The 20,056-nt window shown below is 36.6% G+C and overlaps 3 protein-coding genes and 1 long non-coding RNA gene across 5 annotated transcripts; 3 read left to right on the forward strand and 1 right to left on the reverse strand.

Moving 5' to 3' along the window:
* Window positions 1-910: 910 nt before the first annotated feature.
* Window positions 911-3,890, forward strand: LOC100740539 (RING finger protein 11). Of its 2 annotated transcripts, XM_003490023.4 has the most exons (3): window positions 911-1,522; window positions 1,835-2,225; window positions 2,447-3,890. In XM_003490023.4, the coding sequence occupies exons 1-2, from the start codon at window positions 1,391-1,393 to the stop codon at window positions 2,186-2,188; spliced, it is 486 nt and encodes a 161-aa protein (XP_003490071.1). In that variant the 5' UTR covers window positions 911-1,390; the 3' UTR covers window positions 2,189-2,225; window positions 2,447-3,890. The 2 variants fall into 2 exon arrangements, with proteins under 2 accessions (XP_003490071.1, XP_012241928.1); XM_012386505.3 differs by having other exon boundaries at window positions 912-1,522; window positions 1,835-3,890.
* A 482-nt stretch (window positions 3,891-4,372) lies between these two features.
* LOC100740659 (leucine-rich repeats and immunoglobulin-like domains protein 3) lies at window positions 4,373-11,751 on the forward strand. Its single transcript, XM_003490024.4, has 14 exons — window positions 4,373-4,929; window positions 6,062-6,133; window positions 6,244-6,387; window positions 6,476-6,613; window positions 6,710-6,850; window positions 6,936-7,223; window positions 7,336-7,479; window positions 7,562-7,800; window positions 7,904-8,050; window positions 8,129-8,443; window positions 8,529-8,810; window positions 8,906-9,181; window positions 9,261-9,566; window positions 9,667-11,751. Exons 1-14 carry the CDS (start codon window positions 4,634-4,636, stop codon window positions 9,792-9,794), a joined length of 2,916 nt encoding a protein of 971 aa, XP_003490072.1. The 5' UTR covers window positions 4,373-4,633; the 3' UTR covers window positions 9,795-11,751.
* A 291-nt stretch (window positions 11,752-12,042) lies between these two features.
* On the reverse strand, window positions 12,043-16,019 carry LOC100740779. Its single transcript, XM_024368076.2, has 3 exons — window positions 15,046-16,019; window positions 13,777-13,861; window positions 12,043-13,639 (listed from the first exon to the last, which is right to left on the reverse strand). Exons 1-3 carry the CDS (start codon window positions 15,107-15,109, stop codon window positions 13,516-13,518), a joined length of 273 nt encoding a protein of 90 aa, XP_024223844.1. The 5' UTR covers window positions 15,110-16,019; the 3' UTR covers window positions 12,043-13,515.
* A 141-nt stretch (window positions 16,020-16,160) lies between these two features.
* Window positions 16,161-19,380, forward strand: LOC112212941. Its single transcript, XR_002946798.2, has 2 exons — window positions 16,161-16,449; window positions 17,420-19,380. It is a non-coding gene; the product is annotated as an uncharacterized LOC112212941 (long non-coding RNA).
* The last annotated feature ends 676 nt before the right edge of the window (window positions 19,381-20,056 follow it).

Below are 20,056 nucleotides of genomic sequence, written 5' to 3' on the forward strand. Positions count from 1 at the left end.
TATTTCATTCAGAAACGTTAACAAAGTATCGGCACATTTTTGTCTGTTATAATGCGTTAACGATAATTACATCGTTGCTTTCCTCTTGTAGTTTTTCAAATTTAATGTGCCCCTTGCTTCGAAACAGATTCGGTTTGATGAACCGTACCATTTTATAAAGTTATCGATCAACGCATCGACGCCGCTCTGTTATCGTCGTTGAAGTTTAACTAAAGATTTCACAATGGAGAGCAAAGAAATCGTATTTGCTGAAATGAATGCTTATGTGGTATAGTTTTAAATATTACGTATTCCCGCATATCATCGAAAGAAACGAAGATCCACGAATCGTTCAAGATCAATAGGACAAAGTCACAAAGGTCAGAAGTGCATAATAAAGTGCATAGTATGATAAATTCTCGCATAAACATCGAGAGTTTTTGCAACTTCCGCATTCTTCTTTAAATTGGAGGAATATCGATATAATGTCAATTTATACAGAAAATATCGCAAATAAAGAAACGGTAACAAAAATGAATGTAAATAAATGTACAGTATCAATCAAACAGCATTTGTACATATGTATTTAATCTCACGCTATCCGTACGCGGGAACATACCACAGTCATTCTACCGATAAATTATTTTTTCAAATTCATTATTCACATTTACCGATCCATTCTTATTATAATAACCCCATCTTTTGAAAGTATTCTAAAAAATGGGAAACAAATCGAATGGAAAAGCATGTTTATCGACATTTTTCGCGAATCGGTTCGAATTCAAAAATTTAAATTAAAGGCACAGTGTAAACACGTTGTTTCACGATATGTCGGTGTTGGTTTCGAACCAATCGCATGTTAGTTGCCGAGTGTCTTCTGAACGGAACGTACGTAATCTTTTGCAAACTCTTCGTATCACACGGAATCGTTTTTCGGTGATTGGAGGTTGGAAAATGCGACACGGTTGTAACGACGAATCACAGCGAGGTATTTTCTACGCAGTAAGATGAAAGCGGTGGTGTGTACTAAACGTTTGAAGAACGTCGCGTGGGGGATGTGAAAAGTGTTTTTTTCACAACCTGTGACTAACTGGCCCGTTTTTTTTTCTCGTCACGTTTTGTTGGATACGTCGGGCGCTCAGCTGTGGTACGGGTATGTGACGGTTGAAGATGTTTTGATAGTAAAGATTCGTACGTGAAATTTTCAATCGAGACACAAAGTGTCATCCGTTCGAAGGCCGAAACGGGCTTTGTTAAGTGTATCGGCGGAAAAACAAGCAATTTATGATGGGGACAAGTTTCGGAATATCCCACGTCGAAGTTATCGCGATCGTTTAATCACGACGTTGGGATTGACGAACCGAACCACGTTGCCCGAGAAACGCAAAGCTAGAGTTGACGTTCCTTCAAAATGGGGAATTGTTTGAAACGTTCTGGAAGCGGCCACCAGGATAATACCACTTTGCTGAGTAACAATACTGATCCTCCTACGTTAACTAGCGGTTCTTTGCAAGAAGGCCTTGGACCTCCAATACCTAACAATGTAATTTCATTTCTTCCTATATTTCGACCAACCGTGATTCCATTATCCGAATGGTGTTTATCGTTACATTAATCGTACCTACTGTGTCTCTACTCCATTTCTTTGATTTCATTTGTGTATTTTTAACGATGAAAATATTTTTTGTAAAAATGCTATCAAGATATACGAACGATTATAATAATAATCTATTTTTGTCAAATAAGACGATATCTAGCTAAATTTTCGTTTCTCAAGAAGTTAATAAGATATATCAATGCTAAAAAAATTTGCTTAGTATACTCTAATGAAACTTACTAATGCTTGATTCTGTAGGAGGCAGTTACCTTTTCCTATGCACCAGTTTTCACAAGGGAACTTCATCTTCAACAAATTGGCATCGGTGTTAATCTAGGACCAGGTAGCGAAGAAGAACAACAAGTTAGAATAGCAAAGCGCATTGGACTTATCCAACACTTGCCTATGAGAGAATATGACGGAACTAAAAAGGGAGAATGCGTGATATGTATGATGGAGCTTCAAGTGGGAGAGGAAGTGCGTTATTTACCTTGTATGCACACTTATCATGCTGTATGTATCGACGACTGGTTGCTACGTTCCTTGACTTGTCCATCGTGCATGGAACCAGTAGATGCAGCACTGATTAGTTCGTACCATCCAACCACTTAACACCATGAAGATGGGAAATGGAATAAATAGCTAATCGGTAATCAAACAATATTATTGCTGAACAGAAAAATTGAAAGAAGAACCATTAATTTTATTACCACGTATAATGGCTTCTAATTAGCAAAGGGACCTTTTCTTGTTAATGGTCGATCATATTTGCCATTGTATCCACCATACCTGCTCGTATGCTAAGTAATAATAATACTTGTATTATAAAAAGTTTCAAATGTCTTCTACATAGGTCATTCCCTCTTACAGGGTAATGTTCTACACATGGATCATTGATAAGAAGTAAAGTGTATTTAAGATCCGAAAGCAATCGCCATAGTTGTTAATTTTCTGCTAAATCTAAAGAGTAGCTTTTCTTTCATATGGCTGCAAAAGATACACTATCTAATGCTCGAATTTACGGAGCAACCGAAGATGTGAGATCTTGTTAAAAATACTTTCAGTTGAAGGAAGAATAGCATCTACTTGACTTTGGTGATTTGGTCGAGTAGTTATAGCCAATTGTATGCATTGTGAATATCATAAGTAATATTATGTATCACAAAAAATATCGCACTATGTATATTTTCAACCATATTTATGATGGTTTCATGTTTCCAAATACTAAAAACCTATTTTCGGAATATATCTTGTGGCATATAAAGTTAATCTTATTGTTTTTAAATATAATGCCTCTTATTTTCATGTGACCTGGCCTTAGATTATGAATAATCTTTCTTCTGAAAATAGTACATATTGTAATCGAAGAAATTGTAAAGCAAAGGTATTGGTATTCCGTGTCTCTTATTTATATTCCGAGTTACTTCACAGAAGGAAACAGGCTGGTTGGATTTTATATTTATACTAGTATCTATCGAGTATCATTTATATGTACTTTTTATATACACATAGTTACACTGCATTCAAATTATTTAAAAGTTTAGATTTATTAACCCTAATGGCCTTATCGGCAAAATTTTTATACGACCGTAACGACCATTATACGTATTGTTTCGTTGGTGCTTTCGTCATAAGCAGTAGCAACGCAATTATCAAAGTCTCATTCAATGCAGTAATTAAACACGTCTTACTTGAATATTTTTCCGTTGCGTTTTCTTACTAGTAGTAATAATAATCGTGTATCGCAGTAGGTATCTACGTATAAGAAATTCATTCTTTATTTTTATAAAAGTATTCATAAAGAATATACAATTTGGGAGATTTTGTTGAATAGCATTATAAAATTTAAAACACAATTTCGATTTCAAATGGAGGAACGTAGTTGGTATAACAGTTTAAACTCAATCTATTCCAGTTCGATACAATCGTAACTTAAACAAAGGCTGCACGATTTAACTTAGATTTCTACATGGACTTAAAGCCCATAAATAAAATTTTCGTAGAATAAAAAAACTGCAACAGTTATGATGGTTTTCCAGCCCATAACGTTACTAGAAATTGGACGAATCGGTCGATTTCATACATAGAATATAAATGTATATATTCTTTTAAGAGTACATATACGTACATATAGTATATATACATACGTTTCCTACTTGGACGAAAATATTTTAATGTTTTATGAAAGCTTCATGTGTAATGTTAATGATTTGTTTGGAAGAAAAGTAAGCGATGCTGTGAAATAGTGATTTACTGACAAGATATAAATATTCAGATAGAAATTGAATAATAATAATATAAATATTTAGTAACAGCTGACGATTTTTTCAACAATACCTATCCTTACTTTAGATAGATATGCTATTTTGATAATAACTCAGAAATTCATCCTACGAGAATTTTCATATTAGTTAAAATGTAGTGGACAAAACACTGAAATAAATGAACGAAAGATTCAGAATATGTTTATGCTGAAAATAAATAAATTCTTACGTTTCATATATCTTACTATTAAATATTTAAATAGTTTCTAAAAATTTACTTTGGTGGCGCTAGAAGTGTTAAATACATTCTTTCATCAAGTGAAAGAACATAGACTGTCAACAATTCATTTTCATAACATTTGTGGTACCGTTCGCATACAGTAAGAGCTCCATTAATGAAAAACGTAAAAGTAAATTTTCATTACCACTTCTTGATACATACTTCTAAATCTGCATCTGTATGTATATATGTATATATATGCTGTCCGATGCTATCAAACATAGAATATGTTACTAGCTAGGAACTAAAATTCTAGTGATATAAAGGTTGGAACGTTGCAAAGAAGTAGATGGATACACGAAGGAGAAAGAGAGAGAATGGCATCGCGCAATCAGTGAGGGAGTCTCGCATCGGTCCGTGGGCGTCATCATGGTGTGTGGGTTGAAGCGTTTTTGAGAGACAAGTTTGTTTTTAATCGATAGGACGTAGGCATTTTTATTATTACGGTGATGGTTTTACGGGAAATGCCATTGTTATTCCGCAAACCGCTATGGAGAAAATCATTGACGCGCGATGTACAATTACGAAATAAATTTTAAGCGGAACGATACAACGGTGCATACGATGTCGAATTCGGAACAAGTTTTTCTTCAACATCGACTTGTGTGGAGATACAAATGGATGGTTGTTACATTGTCGGTGTTACTTGTAACACCATCGAACTTTACAAAAGCCGACAGGATATCGTACGATAGTACCAAGGGTAATCAGTGTCCCGTTGAGTGTTCGTGCCTTGGGAATGTAGTGGACTGCAGTAGCTTACAATTGATCGGAGCACCCAGCGGGCTACCACCATGGACAGAGATCTTGTAAGTAAATAATCGCTCGTTATTCTATCAAGAAGAACGTGCATCATCATGACGCCACGCCGTCTTGTCTTTCACGGATTGTTTCACTTGATTCGTTTCCGAAAATTTACCGAGATGCTACTATGTTCCACTTCTTCGTCTTAACGCTGATTGTCATTTAGAAATCATATAAGTTCATTTTTCTTAATTTCATTCTGTTCCAATCGTTATAACGTCACGTTATAACAATTATCGCCAAAATTTAAACGGGTAACTACATATACCCAGTGTAACATGATCTAACCAGATAAGATAGCGTACCATGAATTTCTAACAAAAACGTTAATGTACACAATAATAACATTGGCTTCATTAACTAAACGAAAACAAATACTTTTCATGACATCTTGTTAATTTGTTGTTTTCTCAAATATTTTTATTACTCTTATTGTATTTTTATATATCATATTCTTTATATTCTTATTATGAACTTACGTGTAACATAAATAAATCTAAAAATATAATATATAGTATAGTAATATATAGTATAGATATAGTATATGATTCCATTCTTTAATAAGATTGTGTACAGAATAGTTCATTAAGTAAGGTAAGATAGGCTAGCAATAATAAGAAGTGAGTAATTTTTTATTCAAATAGTATTTAGTTTAATATTTGTTAAACAATTAATTTATACTAGAGTATTCTAATATTTATCAAAATAGTCTTTATTCTTTAAATTATAAATAAATCAAAATAGTACAGGCAAGACACGTGTGTAATTGTATTCCAAACATGGGAAGATTTTACATTGAAAACAGGTTTTTGTTCCCAAATATGCTGGCAAGGATTTTTAACTATATATAGCAGTATGTACTGACATAAATCGTTTGAGACTACATGGTGTTTAGAGTCAAGGAGATCAAGATCGAAGTGGAAAAATCCTTATCTTAAATTGTCTTAAGACCACTTATATTATCTGCTACATATAATTGTATTTATAGATATTATGCTTGGCATTATGAAGAACAAAAGATGATATATATATATATACATATATATATATATTAAGTATAAAATATTTTCTATTAGAAGTAAAATAAAAAAAAGTGAAGAAAGAAATTAAAATCAAGATTATTGTTTTCCTTTGTAGAGAGTTAAGAGAGAACAACATAGCTAGCTTGGAACCTGATGTATTATTACATTTAACTAAATTAAAGGAATTGTGAGTATCTTTTATAAATACCTTTAAAATATTATTTCAATCACAAATATATTTTGAAACAAGAATGTTTTATTAATTGTAATTGATGTTTTGTTTGATAATTATTTTAGAGACCTTAGCGCCAACAAATTTGGAGACAATTTTACAATCATTCTACCAGAAGATACACATTTGCAAGGGCTTAAAATAAATAAAAATCAATTAACGGAGGTACCAGATATGTTTTTTGTTAAAAACATAACACACCTTGCATTGTGAGTATATCAATTAGATACTATTGTATAGTGTATACATAAAACTATTATTTTTAACACAGAAGAAAATAATATTCTGTTTTTGTAGAGCTCATAATTCTATCACTGATATAAATGGAACTGCATTACTTACTCTGCAGCTACTTCAAAATTTGGATATGAGTGGAAATAAAATAAGTGTTATTCGGAATGGATCCTTTCTTGCTCCTAATTGCCTTACACATTTGTATGTATTGGTTACTATTTATTTGTGTAACTTATGATACGTTGTTGTTTCATAACGATAATTACGAAAACTTTCGTATTTTCTATTTTCTTACAGAAATTTGAACATGAATCAAATAAGGATAATTGAAAACGGAAGTTTAGATAATCTAACTTCGTTGGAAGAATTGCGTTTGAATAAAAATCACTTGACGCAGCTGAAAGATCTCTTTACGAATTTGAAAAAATTGCGTATATTGTAAGAAATTGTTTTGTATCATCTTTTGTCGTTTATTATTACTTGTGTTTACGATGATGATAAAAGTACGATATTCTTTTTCTAGAGAAATAAATAAAAACGAATTGCAAACGATCCAAGGACTTAGTCTTACAGGTTTAAAAAATTTGAAAGAATTACGTTTGAAGAGAAACAAGATTGAAACGTTACATGATGGTGCGTTCTGGCCACTCGAAAATTTGACGATCCTGCAACTTGACTTTAACATGTTAACCGTTGTGAGAAAAGGAGGCCTTTTCGGATTAGAGCATTTACAAAAGTTAACGTTGTCGCACAATCGAATAAGCACCATTGAAATACAAGCATGGGATAGATGCAAAGAAATTGTGGAGTTGTTAGTAATATTTTTATCCCGTAATAAATATAATATACAATAAGACATTCTGGAATTTGTAATGTTAATTAACACATAGTGTATTCGATTATAATCGAGAATTTGATTGCAGGGATCTGTCGCATAACGAAATGAAGAGCATTGAACGAGATACTTTTGAATTTTTGGAAAAATTAGAAAAGCTCAAACTGGATCACAATCAAATTACCTATATTTCGGATGGTGCATTTGCTTCAACTCCTAATTTGCAGATATTGTACGTATAGTATAGTATAATATAATACACTGTAATGATATGAGACCTTGTGAAACTTTCAATAACTATCTTTTTATTAAAGGGAACTAAACTTCAACAAAATTTCATACATGGTGGAAGATATCAACGGTGCCTTTGATCCACTTGGACAACTATGGAAACTAGGATTGGCGCACAATAGAATAAAGTCGGTAAACAAAAATGCATTTACCGGACTAAGTAGCGTAACTGAACTGGATTTAAGCGGAAACAATGTAACGAGCATTCAAGAAAATGCATTCGTTTCAATGACTAGCCTAACGAAACTGAGAATGAATACAAGTAAGTACGAATGTGAAACGTGTTCTTTTGTGATACGATTTAAATCGAAATGAGGTACTCAAAGTATTCGCACACAATTATCATGTTTTCTTTACATGCACAGGAGCTTTAGTTTGTGACTGTGGCCTGCAATGGTTAAGTATGTGGTTACGTGAGCACAGTTACAGTGATGCGGAAGTTTATTGCGGGTTTCCACATTGGCTACAAGGAATGTCGTTGACTCAGCTTCATCATAAGAATTTTACATGTGGTTAGTATATTATTTAAGTTAGAATTCCATTAGTACCATAAACTAGTAACTATTAACGAGATTTTGTGTGATATTTAGATGAATATCCAAAGCCAAGGATTATTGAAGAACCTAAAAGTCAAATGGGCATTAAAGGAGATAACGTGACGCTAGTTTGCCGAGCAACGAGTACTGCCAATGCACCACTACATTTTACCTGGAAGCATGATAACGTTGAAATGGATGATGTTAATCTACAAATAAACACCGATTCTATGGAAAACGGTGTAACAGAAGCATCTTCCATTTTACATTTTACTAATGTTACACACGCGAATGCTGGGAAATATCAATGTATGGTAACCAACACATACGGAACGACATATTCCACAAAAGCAAAAATAAGCATTTTAAGTAAGTTTTCATTTTAAATAAGTTAAGTAAGTTCCTAATATGAAACTGTCAAATGTAAGTATAAAATGTTTTATCCTTGTTGTAGTTTATCCATCATTTTCGAAAATTCCGCACGATATACGTGTAATCGCTGGAAGCACTGCTCGACTCGAGTGTTCCGCGGATGGGCATCCATCGCCGCAAATAGCGTGGCAAAAAGATGGTGGTAACGACTTTCCAGCGGCAAGAGAGAGAAGAATGCACATGATGCCTACTGACGATGTACTATTCATCGTCGACGTGAAAACAGCGGATAGTGGCATTTACTCGTGCACTGCGCAAAATCTTGCTGGTTTAATCGTCGCGAATGCTACTCTTACGATACTGGGTAAGTGTCACGTGCTTTTACACAATACAGTTACAATTACTTAATGTAGGCAAAATTCAATCGGATTTATGATATCTAACTTTTTCTTCCAAAAGAAACGCCATCATTCGTAAAACCAATGGAAAACAAAGAAGTGACAATGGGTGGTTCGATCGTACTGGAGTGCATGGCAAGCGGTATGCCCAGACCAAAGTTATCATGGCGTAAGAATGGAAATCCTCTGCAGGCGACCGAGCGACATTTCTTTACAGCTGAAGACCAACTACTGATAATCGTCGACACTAAAATTAGCGACGCTGGCAGTTATGAATGTGAAATGAGCAATTCATTGGGTAGTGTCGTTGGTGCATCTCACCTTACAGTGAAACCAGGTAAGAGATCTTCAGTGAATTAGATCTTTCTTTCAAATTTGGAATAAAATCTAATAAAAAAATATTGTACGTGTTGCAGCTCCGATATCAACTCCTAATCCTATGTCGGTAAACGAGGATGATATACTAGGTTTGATAATAATCACCGTTGTATGTTGCGCTGTTGGTACATCGATAGTATGGGTGGTTATAATCTATCAAACTAGAAGACGGTTGAATGCTCTTACTCAGACTAGAAATTCACAACCGTCGTCAGCTATAGCAGCTACGGTAGCGGACACGCAAACACATATATATTTGGAAACGAGTTCGCAGCATAGTAAAGACAGCGGTACAGGAGACAGTACCAACCCTAGTAGCGACCAGTTACAATTATGTTTACCAGGTACGTACAAATATTTTTGTCATTTGTTCCGTTTCATCTTTCATTTTATTCTCGTCTTCTGTTCCTTTTTATCTTGAAATTTGGCTATTTCTATTTGTAGAAGAGATCGTTACATGTTCAGTGAACAATGAGGAAGAAACAAGTGCAGTGGTGAATGTAGGAGCACCGTTGTTACGATACACGAATCATGAACGACAGGTCTTGGAGAACAAAGACTGCGCCGTTTAAAAAACAGAAATTTCAAATATGTCTTCATCATGATCGGTTCGTCGCAGTCCGTGCATAAACGTTCTTCTTTACCATGTGCAAAAGAACGATTGAAAAATCGCAAGCGATCGAACGTTGTTTCAGCCGTTTGATAACAAACTATTTGCTACAGCAAATGTGCAATTTGTCAATCCTCGTGTGTCATGAACATTAATGTCGTGGTGTACGATAGGGGTACAAGCGACAAGGATCCCGATCATTGTCGTATTTATTATAAAAACGTTTGTCAGAAGAGCGATACGTAAACTAGAAAGTACTAATGACGTAAGATTTGTAAATATTTAAGAGTAAGGACTCATCGTAATTAGTGTGTAACTGAGTGCCGTCGAGGAAAGGGTAAAATAATAAGAGTATGTTGACACTGGGAATTACCATAACCCGCAAAAGCCACTTATATCGTAAACCAGTCTTTTGTGATAGATATTTATTTTTAGGATTACTTAATTACTATTAGATAATGTTTGTATTTATAGTGCCCCATGACGTCAGTTTGTCTTAAACGAAAAAGAAGAAAAAGAAAAAAAAAACAGATGAAATGAGAAAGAGAAACGTACATACGTACACAAGTTCACGCACACGTATTTTACATATACAACAAACGCGTTAATTGTGTATACATATATACGTACGAGCGAACGGGTATGCGTGTACAATTGTTACGCACCAAAGTGCTGATATGTAGACACTTCATGATTTGTCTTCCTCTTTATTTTTTATTCATAGCTAATGGTTACGTCGCACCTAGATAAACACTTTGATACAATTTAATCCGATAACGATTGCTCATCACCGATAGATATCAATATCAGTTTTCTAGTATCTGCCTGTGTATTATCATCGCTTAAAGTCAACGATTTTCCTTTAGTATTTAATTTACTAAAATTTATAGCGTCTATACATGCAAAGAATACTATATTTATTATAGTAATTTCATGAAAGTTCGCAAACGCTGTCACGATTGCGTTTTATCGTCGTTTTGATCGAGGAGAAATTAATAGGAGAAAACACTTTCTTCCTTCGTTTTTCTTCTATCAATAATTTGTTTCTTGTGTATTCGTGCGTTTTAATAGAAAATCGAAACGTAAGATAAGTAGATTTGTAATTAGTTGAGCGATCAAGCGATAAGACGACGGTAGCTGTGTGGAAAAACTTCAGTGGATATTATCGTTTTCGTGAATTTGAAGTTCATTTGTGATATTACCGTGCTGCGCACATGCAATTTAAAATGACCGTGAACATACATGGTATAAGATATGAAACAGGAAAACGTAAATCTTTGGTAAAAGCCGACGCTTGCAAAAATTATTATTGTGATACTTTATCGTTTCGCTATCATGTCACGGTTAAAAATACATCCTTCATAATCATCTATATTTTTTTAAATCATATAATTCGAGAAAGCGAAAGAGAAAAAGAAGATTAAGCGAATATTGTCATTCTTGGTTGACGCTATACGACGCATTATATCGCGTAGTAACGTATCACGAGCGATAAATGGTTGTTCGGTCTACGATCAACTTCGTTCATTAGTTCTTTCCCTTTTCGTCATCAATGACTTGTACCATGCGTCGTTTTTCATTCTACGGAAGATTTTTATCAAATATACAGTTATTTTGTTCTGCGAAAGGGAAGAGGATAAAAATTCAATGTATCGTCGCCGGTGGATTCAGGAATGAGTCGCGAACGATTGCGAATTAAGATTGCGTCCAGCAGGCCAGCAGATCCAGTGGGATCGTGCAAACTTACCACTGACAAGTATTAAACCGTATTTTGCCAATAAACAAGAGAATCTGTCGCGAAAACGTTGATTGACTCGTGCCTGTGTGTGATACACCGAATAAGGTGTCCTCGTTTAATTCAGTATTTTTCCTTGTTGTTACGTGGTATATTATAAACAAATACAAGTAATCTATCAGAATAATGTTATATGGTCAGTCAGCAAACAAACACCCTCATCTTTCCTCTCTATTAACATTTCGTTTCGTTTCTTTTCTCTTGAGCTTTATTTACCAAACGAGCATACTTTGTTAAAATATACAATTGCTGATACATGTACATGTACATTCATAGGAGAAAGAAAGAAAAAAGCAGACGGATTCGGCAATCTTCTTAGAAACATTAAAACGATACGCCAGCGTATCATAACCATTTGCTTTTTTTTCCTTTCTTTCTTTTCTTTCTTTTCTTTCTTCCTTTCCTTCTTTCTTTCTATATTCTTTTTTCCTTTTTCTTTCCTGCTATCAATGAACGTATCTGTGCGGGTGTACATATTTTGCGCGGTTGCAGCCATTTCTCGACTTCAAATATTCCTGTTTACACTACATCGGTGATCATGAAAACACGCATCACACACATATACAAGTGTTCCCACGAGATATTAGTTCTCTAAGGGTTAAAAAATACTAGATTCGCATTCAGATGAATTCAGAATTGATTTTTTATCATCAATCTGTTGGCGCTGATGTCAGTCATGAACGATCGATAGGAACGAAACCCCTTCGATGATTTTGTTACGCATTCGCGATTAGAATCGTTCGAAGAAAATAAAAGGACGCGATGTCCGATTCGTTTAAGAATTAAGATCTTAAGAGAAAACATGATAAGTACTTTTTTCTTGATTTTTCGACGTTAATATCGTATTAAAACCGAAAAGGAATATTTTAATATAAAATAATTAGAACTGGAAAGAATCTGACAGATATGGATAGCCGGAAGTATGATTGTTAAGATAAAGAAATTTTTAATATGTTCAATACTTTAATAACTTCAAGCAGTGCTTTTCAAACTATGAATAAAATGGAAAAATATATGTTTGGAATAAATATTAAATAAAAGAACAATTTTGATAACGCAAGATTAATTAATAGCGTAGTGAATTTTAAAACTACAGCATGATAGAAAAGAGATGGGAAATATGCTTATCGTGTTTTTCCTCTATACATGGTTTTCAAATGCGAACGAAAGAAACAAGAAGTTTGAGGCGGGGAAAAGAGAATTAAGATGTAAGAAACGTAATACATATATAACGGCACGTGGGTAGTTACTTATTTCCAAGTATCACAATGATCAAAGTATCGTACATATACACAGTGTGTGTTAAAATTGTCGTTCGATTCGTTGACGCAAGAAGTGATCGTTGTTGATACCCAGGTTGCGAATATTTATGTATTTATGGAAAATAAAAGAGAAAAATATATAAAATATTCAGAGTAAAACACAATTTATAGCATTTAATAATTGAAAGAAATCTATATTTATGTTTCAGTTTGATAAATATTTGTGTAAACATTCGCAATCTGTTGGTAACGTTCATTTCATGCGATGGTAAAGTAGAATCGTGCTTTTCTGCGACGCGATTAAACAATAAAAGAAAACGCGTGGGTTATGACGCTTTAAAGGACGAACAATATATAAATAAATAAGAAGAAAATAGTTTAGTTAAGTAAAATACATCGTGTGGTTCCTTTTAAATGGGGAACAGCAACATCTTTGATGGTAAAAAGCCACGATATCTCTTGCGAAAAATCTCTTGAAGTTTGTTGTCGTTAATGGAAGGAATTTACCAACAAATTAGACTGTTCGGGAAATTCGTAATGTGAGTTAAGAAAGATCTAAATTAAAAATTTGTCGTCTTTTTCATCAATGAACTTCGCATAGCTTTTACAGGCTTCTAAAGTATTTTTTATTTCATCTTTGACTTTCGACTAAATTTTGTAAAGATCACAATAAATAATAACGAGGCCGATAGAAACAAACATTCTAGATACGATTCAAAATTTGAATGTATAACGTTTAATATTGTCCCACTGAAAAATAGAAACATTTTATTAACAAATTTTGGATACTTCTTCATAATTTTCTTTAATATCCAACCAAGAGCAGTATAGTTGTTTAAACATTTCATCATTTGATAAACGGAATTTGTAATAAAAATGTTACGAACTTTTCGAACAATCCAATAAAAGGCGTTGAAAATTGTGATATTCGCAGGAAAAAGAATTGTTCGATTCTTACCGGTTCCGTTTTATCTGCAAATCGCAAATATAATTACTTAATATCCTGCTTGTTAAACATGATGCGCATTCTGACTCGGCGCATCCTGAACGAACCAGGCGATTCGTCTCCGTCGTTAAACGGTAACGCGAAAATAACAGATTTATTTCACCGCAAAATATGTACAGGTTTCGAGCGAATTTTCGTCGGTAAGACGGCGCGCGATGGTTTCAGAATAGGCATGCGCGTGCGCGAAACAGTCGCAGCTAACGATCGAGTCCATCCGACCGCGTCGTCATCCTTCGTGATGCGGTAAATTTCCTCGTAGGATCAACCGCGATCATTCTTCGTCGGCTCTCGGCCGATTTTTCGTTCACTCGCAAACACAAAATTCTCTATCTATCTACCTAACTATCTATTTATCCATATATATATATATATATATATATATATGTGTATATATATATATATATAATATTCGCGTCGCTCACAATAAAACTAACATTGTCAAAAATCATTAAGACGCGGTGCTCGTTGGTCGATGCTCGTCGGCCGGCGATCGATCGCGATTATCGGAAGATGCAGATATCGCGGTAACGTTCTTCAGTCTCGAACCAGTCGATCTTCGATTCGTCGGTTGACGCGCTTCGACGACGGTTCGTCAATAACTCGTTCCGTGGCCATGCTAAATTTTGTTCGTTCGAGCTTTCTGATGCGTAAATCTGTCTATAAACAACGATTGTAGTCGAAGTAACGGTTCAAATTGTCTTATGCGTTTGGCCAATTACGTGCCGCGTATCGACGTTCCAAATCGTCGAACAACGAAAACACGCATTACTATTTACAAGAAAAGTTGGGCGAGCATAGAGTTCGAATTAGAAACGACGTCTCTTGTTTCGATTCGGTCGTTACGAACGAGGATAGCTCGATGCATCTTTTACAATTAGACGGATACAAAGCACGAAGATCGGTTCTTGCGAAATCTCGTCGTCGGTAATTGATCGTTCATCTCGTCACCGTTTCTGGATAGCGATGCGCACCTTGCGGCAACTTCACGCGACTCGTTTATACAAGTCGATAATAACGTTTAAGCGAATTATCCCGGATGGTAAATAGCAATCAGAACGCAACTTTCATCAAACGTACAAGCTGCTCATTATACAAAAATATCCTCAAAGATATGACATTTTTATCTACAGAATCGATTATCTAAACTCACCTATAAACAATGAACGTGGAAGTACGTGCCACGAAGCTTGGTCGCAAAGTTGCACATTCTTCATCCGAGCTTCAACGCACGCACGTTGTCGCTCGTTTCGATCCTTGCACCGCACAGCTCTTCACACCATCATCCGTGTTCAATTCCGCGAGTTCCGCTCGTCGCCAGTGTGTTTCGAAATTATAAGGTAATTCAAGAAGGATAAGCGCGTGATTGCAATACAGATAGCTGTCGTGTAATTAGGCCGAGCGCGTAGTGGAAGGGAAGGGTTAAAGTGGGGGAGCCCACGACGCGAGCGGACACCCGTCGAAGTCGCGGCGAAGCTTGGCGAGCGAAACGCACGGTTTCCAGCGGTTTTTAGTGCCGCGCTGTGTCGCGTTCCAAATCGTTCCGCACTGCCGTCTCTTCTCGAACGTTTTCCTTCGGAGAAGTCGAATTTTCGCGCTTTAGTCTATCAGCGACAGAATTGTCCTACAAAGAGTCGTTAACGTGTCACCGTGCTACCGTATCACCTTCCCCGCGAATGTAGCGCGCGCGATCCACTTACCGAACTGAAAACCGAGAAAGAGAAAAAGAACTTGAGACGAACGCGATCACGCACGACCAACGTGCGAACTTTTGTTACGAATATCCGGCCGTAAAAACGTTCGAGTCGGAAGATTCACCGCGATCGATGCGTGCGCGAATCAACGGCGATGATGTTCGCGTATTCGAATCGTGCGAGGACGATCTGAAACCGCACACGAATTGTTACCAAGCTTTCTAGCCTTTGGCGAGAAAATCGAAAGCGACGATCTTCGTTGGTTGGTTCACGGTCGATCTTGATCGTGATCAGTCAGTAATCGACGGTTTCTGGTTTCTAGTTGGTGTCCTTTTTGCGTCTGCGCTCCTTTTATCCTATCCCCGGTCTTCTTGTGCTCTTGTTGCGCTTTAAGAGTCTCTTTAAACGAATCGGCTTTCTAAAAGAGCAACGGTCGTCAATCATTGTTCATGTCCTTCAATTCAGTGTAGGCGATCCTCTTTCGATAAACGTTTCCGGTCGGTGAGATCACTTTTCTCTTGTTTGGCATCGTCGACGGTCCAGGAACATAGTAGTGCCGCCTTTTGTAAACCACCATTCTGTAAACGTAGCAAACGATTCGATTAGTCGATTGTCAATCGCGATCCCTAATTCCTATTCCATCGATTTGTATCGTTATGCGAGATATTTAAGAATCATCCACCGTTTGCTATCGACTTTGCCCAGGGAATCGCGTAATATCGTTCTGTAATATTTCAGGAAGAAACGAAGCGCAATTGGCGATATACGCGTTAAAGAGGATACACCATCTTGAAGATCGATTCTGTGAGAACTCGTGTCAAGTGCTTCGACGATGCGTTCCCGTCACGTCCGTATGAACACGTGTACGTACAGTGATGAGAAAAGTATTTGACTCGCAGAAGTATTTAAACGTTTATCGTAGAAAGTTTTTCAAAATATATTACGCATATACCTACAACATACGAAACTTTTCGAAATTTTATAACGAATCACAAGTATCGTAATCACGGTGATAGAATTTGAAAGCAGTCTAAACATTTACATAGGAGTCGCAAGATATTTGCTGTAAGCATATAGTTTGTTAAAATGTAATATAATTTAAATACATTAAAAATGATAATAATATAATAGATACATGACTGCTTAAATAATAGCTTTAACGAAGCGCATGTTTGCAAGAAATATCTTGTAACTTTTTCAAACTTGTTTCAAACTTTATCGATGATCTCGTGTCATGCAAAATCTTTTCCATAACATACGTAACATATTCCAAGAGTTTCTACGAGTGTTCGAATACTTTCGTGAGCCATCGTATGTGAGCGTATGTATGTTAATGTTAGGTCCATGGGATTCACGCGACTCTACGCGACCAACGCTTGAAACGTATCGTTGTTCTATCGATAAACGATCAAACGACTAATAAACTTTTGTTCGACGTTCTCAGATCGAACGAATTGTTTTCGTTATCCGTTTACTAATAAAATACAACGATAGATTATATAGATCGTGTAGAATCGAAGAGTCGCGACGAGAAAATGTTGTTTCGCGTTGGTTTACCGATCGCGGTTACGTCGGCGCGATATAGCGAGCGTGTGTTACGTATATCATTGCGACTTCCGGTGTTCCGTGCGTCGCCATGAAATCGGCGTAACCGTCAGACAGTCAATGTCGATTGTCTCGACAATACGATCGAGTTTTAACGTCGTCATTCCACGTTCTCGAAATGAGTCCATTTTATGTGTTTAACGATAACAAAGACAAACAGAGAAAAGAGATAAAAGAGAAATGTTATGCGAGAAAGAGTCACGTTCACTTTTATGCGTCGTTTTTCAGCACGATCAACCGGCACAGTGGCGCGAATAAATAGCTGCAGTTGGAAAAATGCGAGTTTATTTAAATGGATATGCGAAATGGATTTGGATTTGTTCAAAGGGATAAATTTTGAGGATCGGAGAGACGATAGGCTGCGTCCTCGCTGAAGCAACACCGAGCAGCTTTTCGTTGCCTGTCGTTGCTGCATGTTCCGAACGAAATTAAACAAATATCGAATCGTAAAATTAGACATTTTGAGTTCTCTTTTTCGATTTCAAAGCGAAAGTTGTTTTTAATAAATCGTCTACATCCAAATGCGTTGTAAAATAATCGACAAACTGTACACGCTGAAGGAACGTTTGTTTCTGTTGCAACGCGTTGCTGCGTGTTTCTTACTTTTAGCCGCGGTCTTCGACATTACGGAAACAGGCAACAAGCACCAAGCTTCGTCATTAGCAACAGAAACGCGAGGGAACATGAAAGAACACCGAGCAACGACTCGTAACTTTTTCATGCAACTTGAATAAGAAGATCCTCGTTGTTCAATCGCTTCAACGAGGACGCAACTTTAGAGGAACAGGTTAGGTAAATTTTCTGATTAATATATACTCTTTATTTAAAAATCAGCACACACGCAGGTAAACCTAGGTAAGAGGAAGCATGCCGATATCGTTGACCGGAAACAACCGAAGACGGTCTCCGTTTACCTTTTTCATACGAGCGACGTTTCTTTTACTCTGTCTCGTTTGTCGTTCCTACTTCGTTTCGTCGTCCTGCAACCATCACCCCCATCCTGCTTTACGGATCGATCAACGACCCGCTAGGAAACGTGGAACGAACGTATTTACTAATAAAATTTACATATTCGAACGATTCAACTACTATCACGAAATAGTTGGTCTAATTGTAAGCGTCGAGCGTTACCAGCGAACGCTATACTCTGTTACGTTAACTGTTACGTTACCCTTTAAATAAATATATTGAAAACTAAGACGACAAATCCTGACGTATTGCTAATGCAACGTGTCGATACTTAAAAGCGAACTTACACGCTATATTACCCGATACTTGGAGATCCCGTAAATCTAATAGTAGCGATTATTCCAATAAAGAATCGTCATTGCTAGCCGCGAAACGTAGAAAAATAAATACTTCTTGAGGAGTAGCCTGGTTCGGAGATGGGGGGTTCTTGATAAGGTCTCTTTGGTACACGCACGATGTAGCACGGTGGTCGGATTGACTAGACAAGATCTACTACAAGGCGCTACTATCCTCGTTCTCGATCCTTTCACCATATAATATATGCAACAGGTGTTTTTCAAAGTCAACAACATTTGTCTTACAACGTTTAGACGCGGCGCGCCTAATTCAAAAATACTTCTCAGAATACTCCGCGTACTTCGTCGGTGCTATACATACTTTACGTAAGCTTTCGTAGCTATACGTGCTTTATATAAGCTCCTCCTCCCACCCTTTCCTACAAGATTTCCTTACACCGTTGTTATTCAAATTCATGCGCGTGTTTCGCTTTTCAGCTGGATACGTTGGCGGCGACGCAAAGCTATACAACTCAATTAATACTGAAAGTTATGGCGAAATCCCTCGTTCGGCTATTCCTCTACGCGAATTAACGTACACGATAATGCGCACGATAATGGTCTGATCCGCGAGTCAACCGAGTTGAACCGAAAGATCGTTATCGTAGAAGCGCGTCCTCGACCAGCGAAGAGGCGTTACGAAAATCACAGAATATTGCACGCGACACGATGCGGAGACACAGGATGGAATAGAGAAATATGTTGTAGCTTGTCACGATACCGCGCTCGAAACGAATATCATCGATAATCTCGAGCGACGTTCGTTTAAGATAATTGCTAGAATTAGCGGCAACAGGGAAACGTTACGACTTTCGATAAACCGTTTATGACCGTAACAATAGCCAAGATACGTCTCGGCTTTTCCCTTGGACGTCGAGCTGTTAACGCAAAGGGAAAAAACGATCGATAGCAAACAGGGATAATTCTTGGATCTATGCGTTTACGATCGATTAATACTACTACATAGTAACGATAAAAGACGGCTTGATTTCGCAAAGATTCCCCTACAGATCGACAGATAGACGGATAGATGCGACAGACCGCGCACGTAAGGATATCTGAAACATAAAGCAAAGAGAAGAGACGAGTGACGTATTATTCAGCGATAGAAAGGCCATAACTAATTCCACACGTGTACCGTGATACGTGTACGAGATACGTGTCCAGGAGAGAAATACCCACGTGATACAATATTTAATTGTAATAGAATGGCTGGGTGTCGATTATTTGTTTCTTAGTTGGAAAACTAGAGAGAGAACGATGAGATGTTTATGCGAATGGAATAATTTATTACACCATTCCTAGGTATTGTGAAATTTCTGTTTCGCCGATGTAAACGTACGTAGGCACTTCTGAATCTGATTAATTTTCCACCTTTTTTTTTTATTCTTTCCAGCGGTGATAAGTACCATCGACACACGTATCCCCGTACGGAATTAAGCTAAGGCTGCAGCTAAAAGACGAGAGGGGAACGAGACTCACCTCACCCGATGAATCCCGCGGCCAACGATATTACGAGGGCGAGAATACCGGTCATCACTTGACCGGCGGTCGAAACGAC

Source organism: Bombus impatiens, unplaced genomic scaffold, assembly GCF_000188095.3.
Source record: "Bombus impatiens unplaced genomic scaffold, BIMP_2.2 scf_0389, whole genome shotgun sequence".
Taxonomy (NCBI): domain Eukaryota; kingdom Metazoa; phylum Arthropoda; class Insecta; order Hymenoptera; family Apidae; genus Bombus; species Bombus impatiens.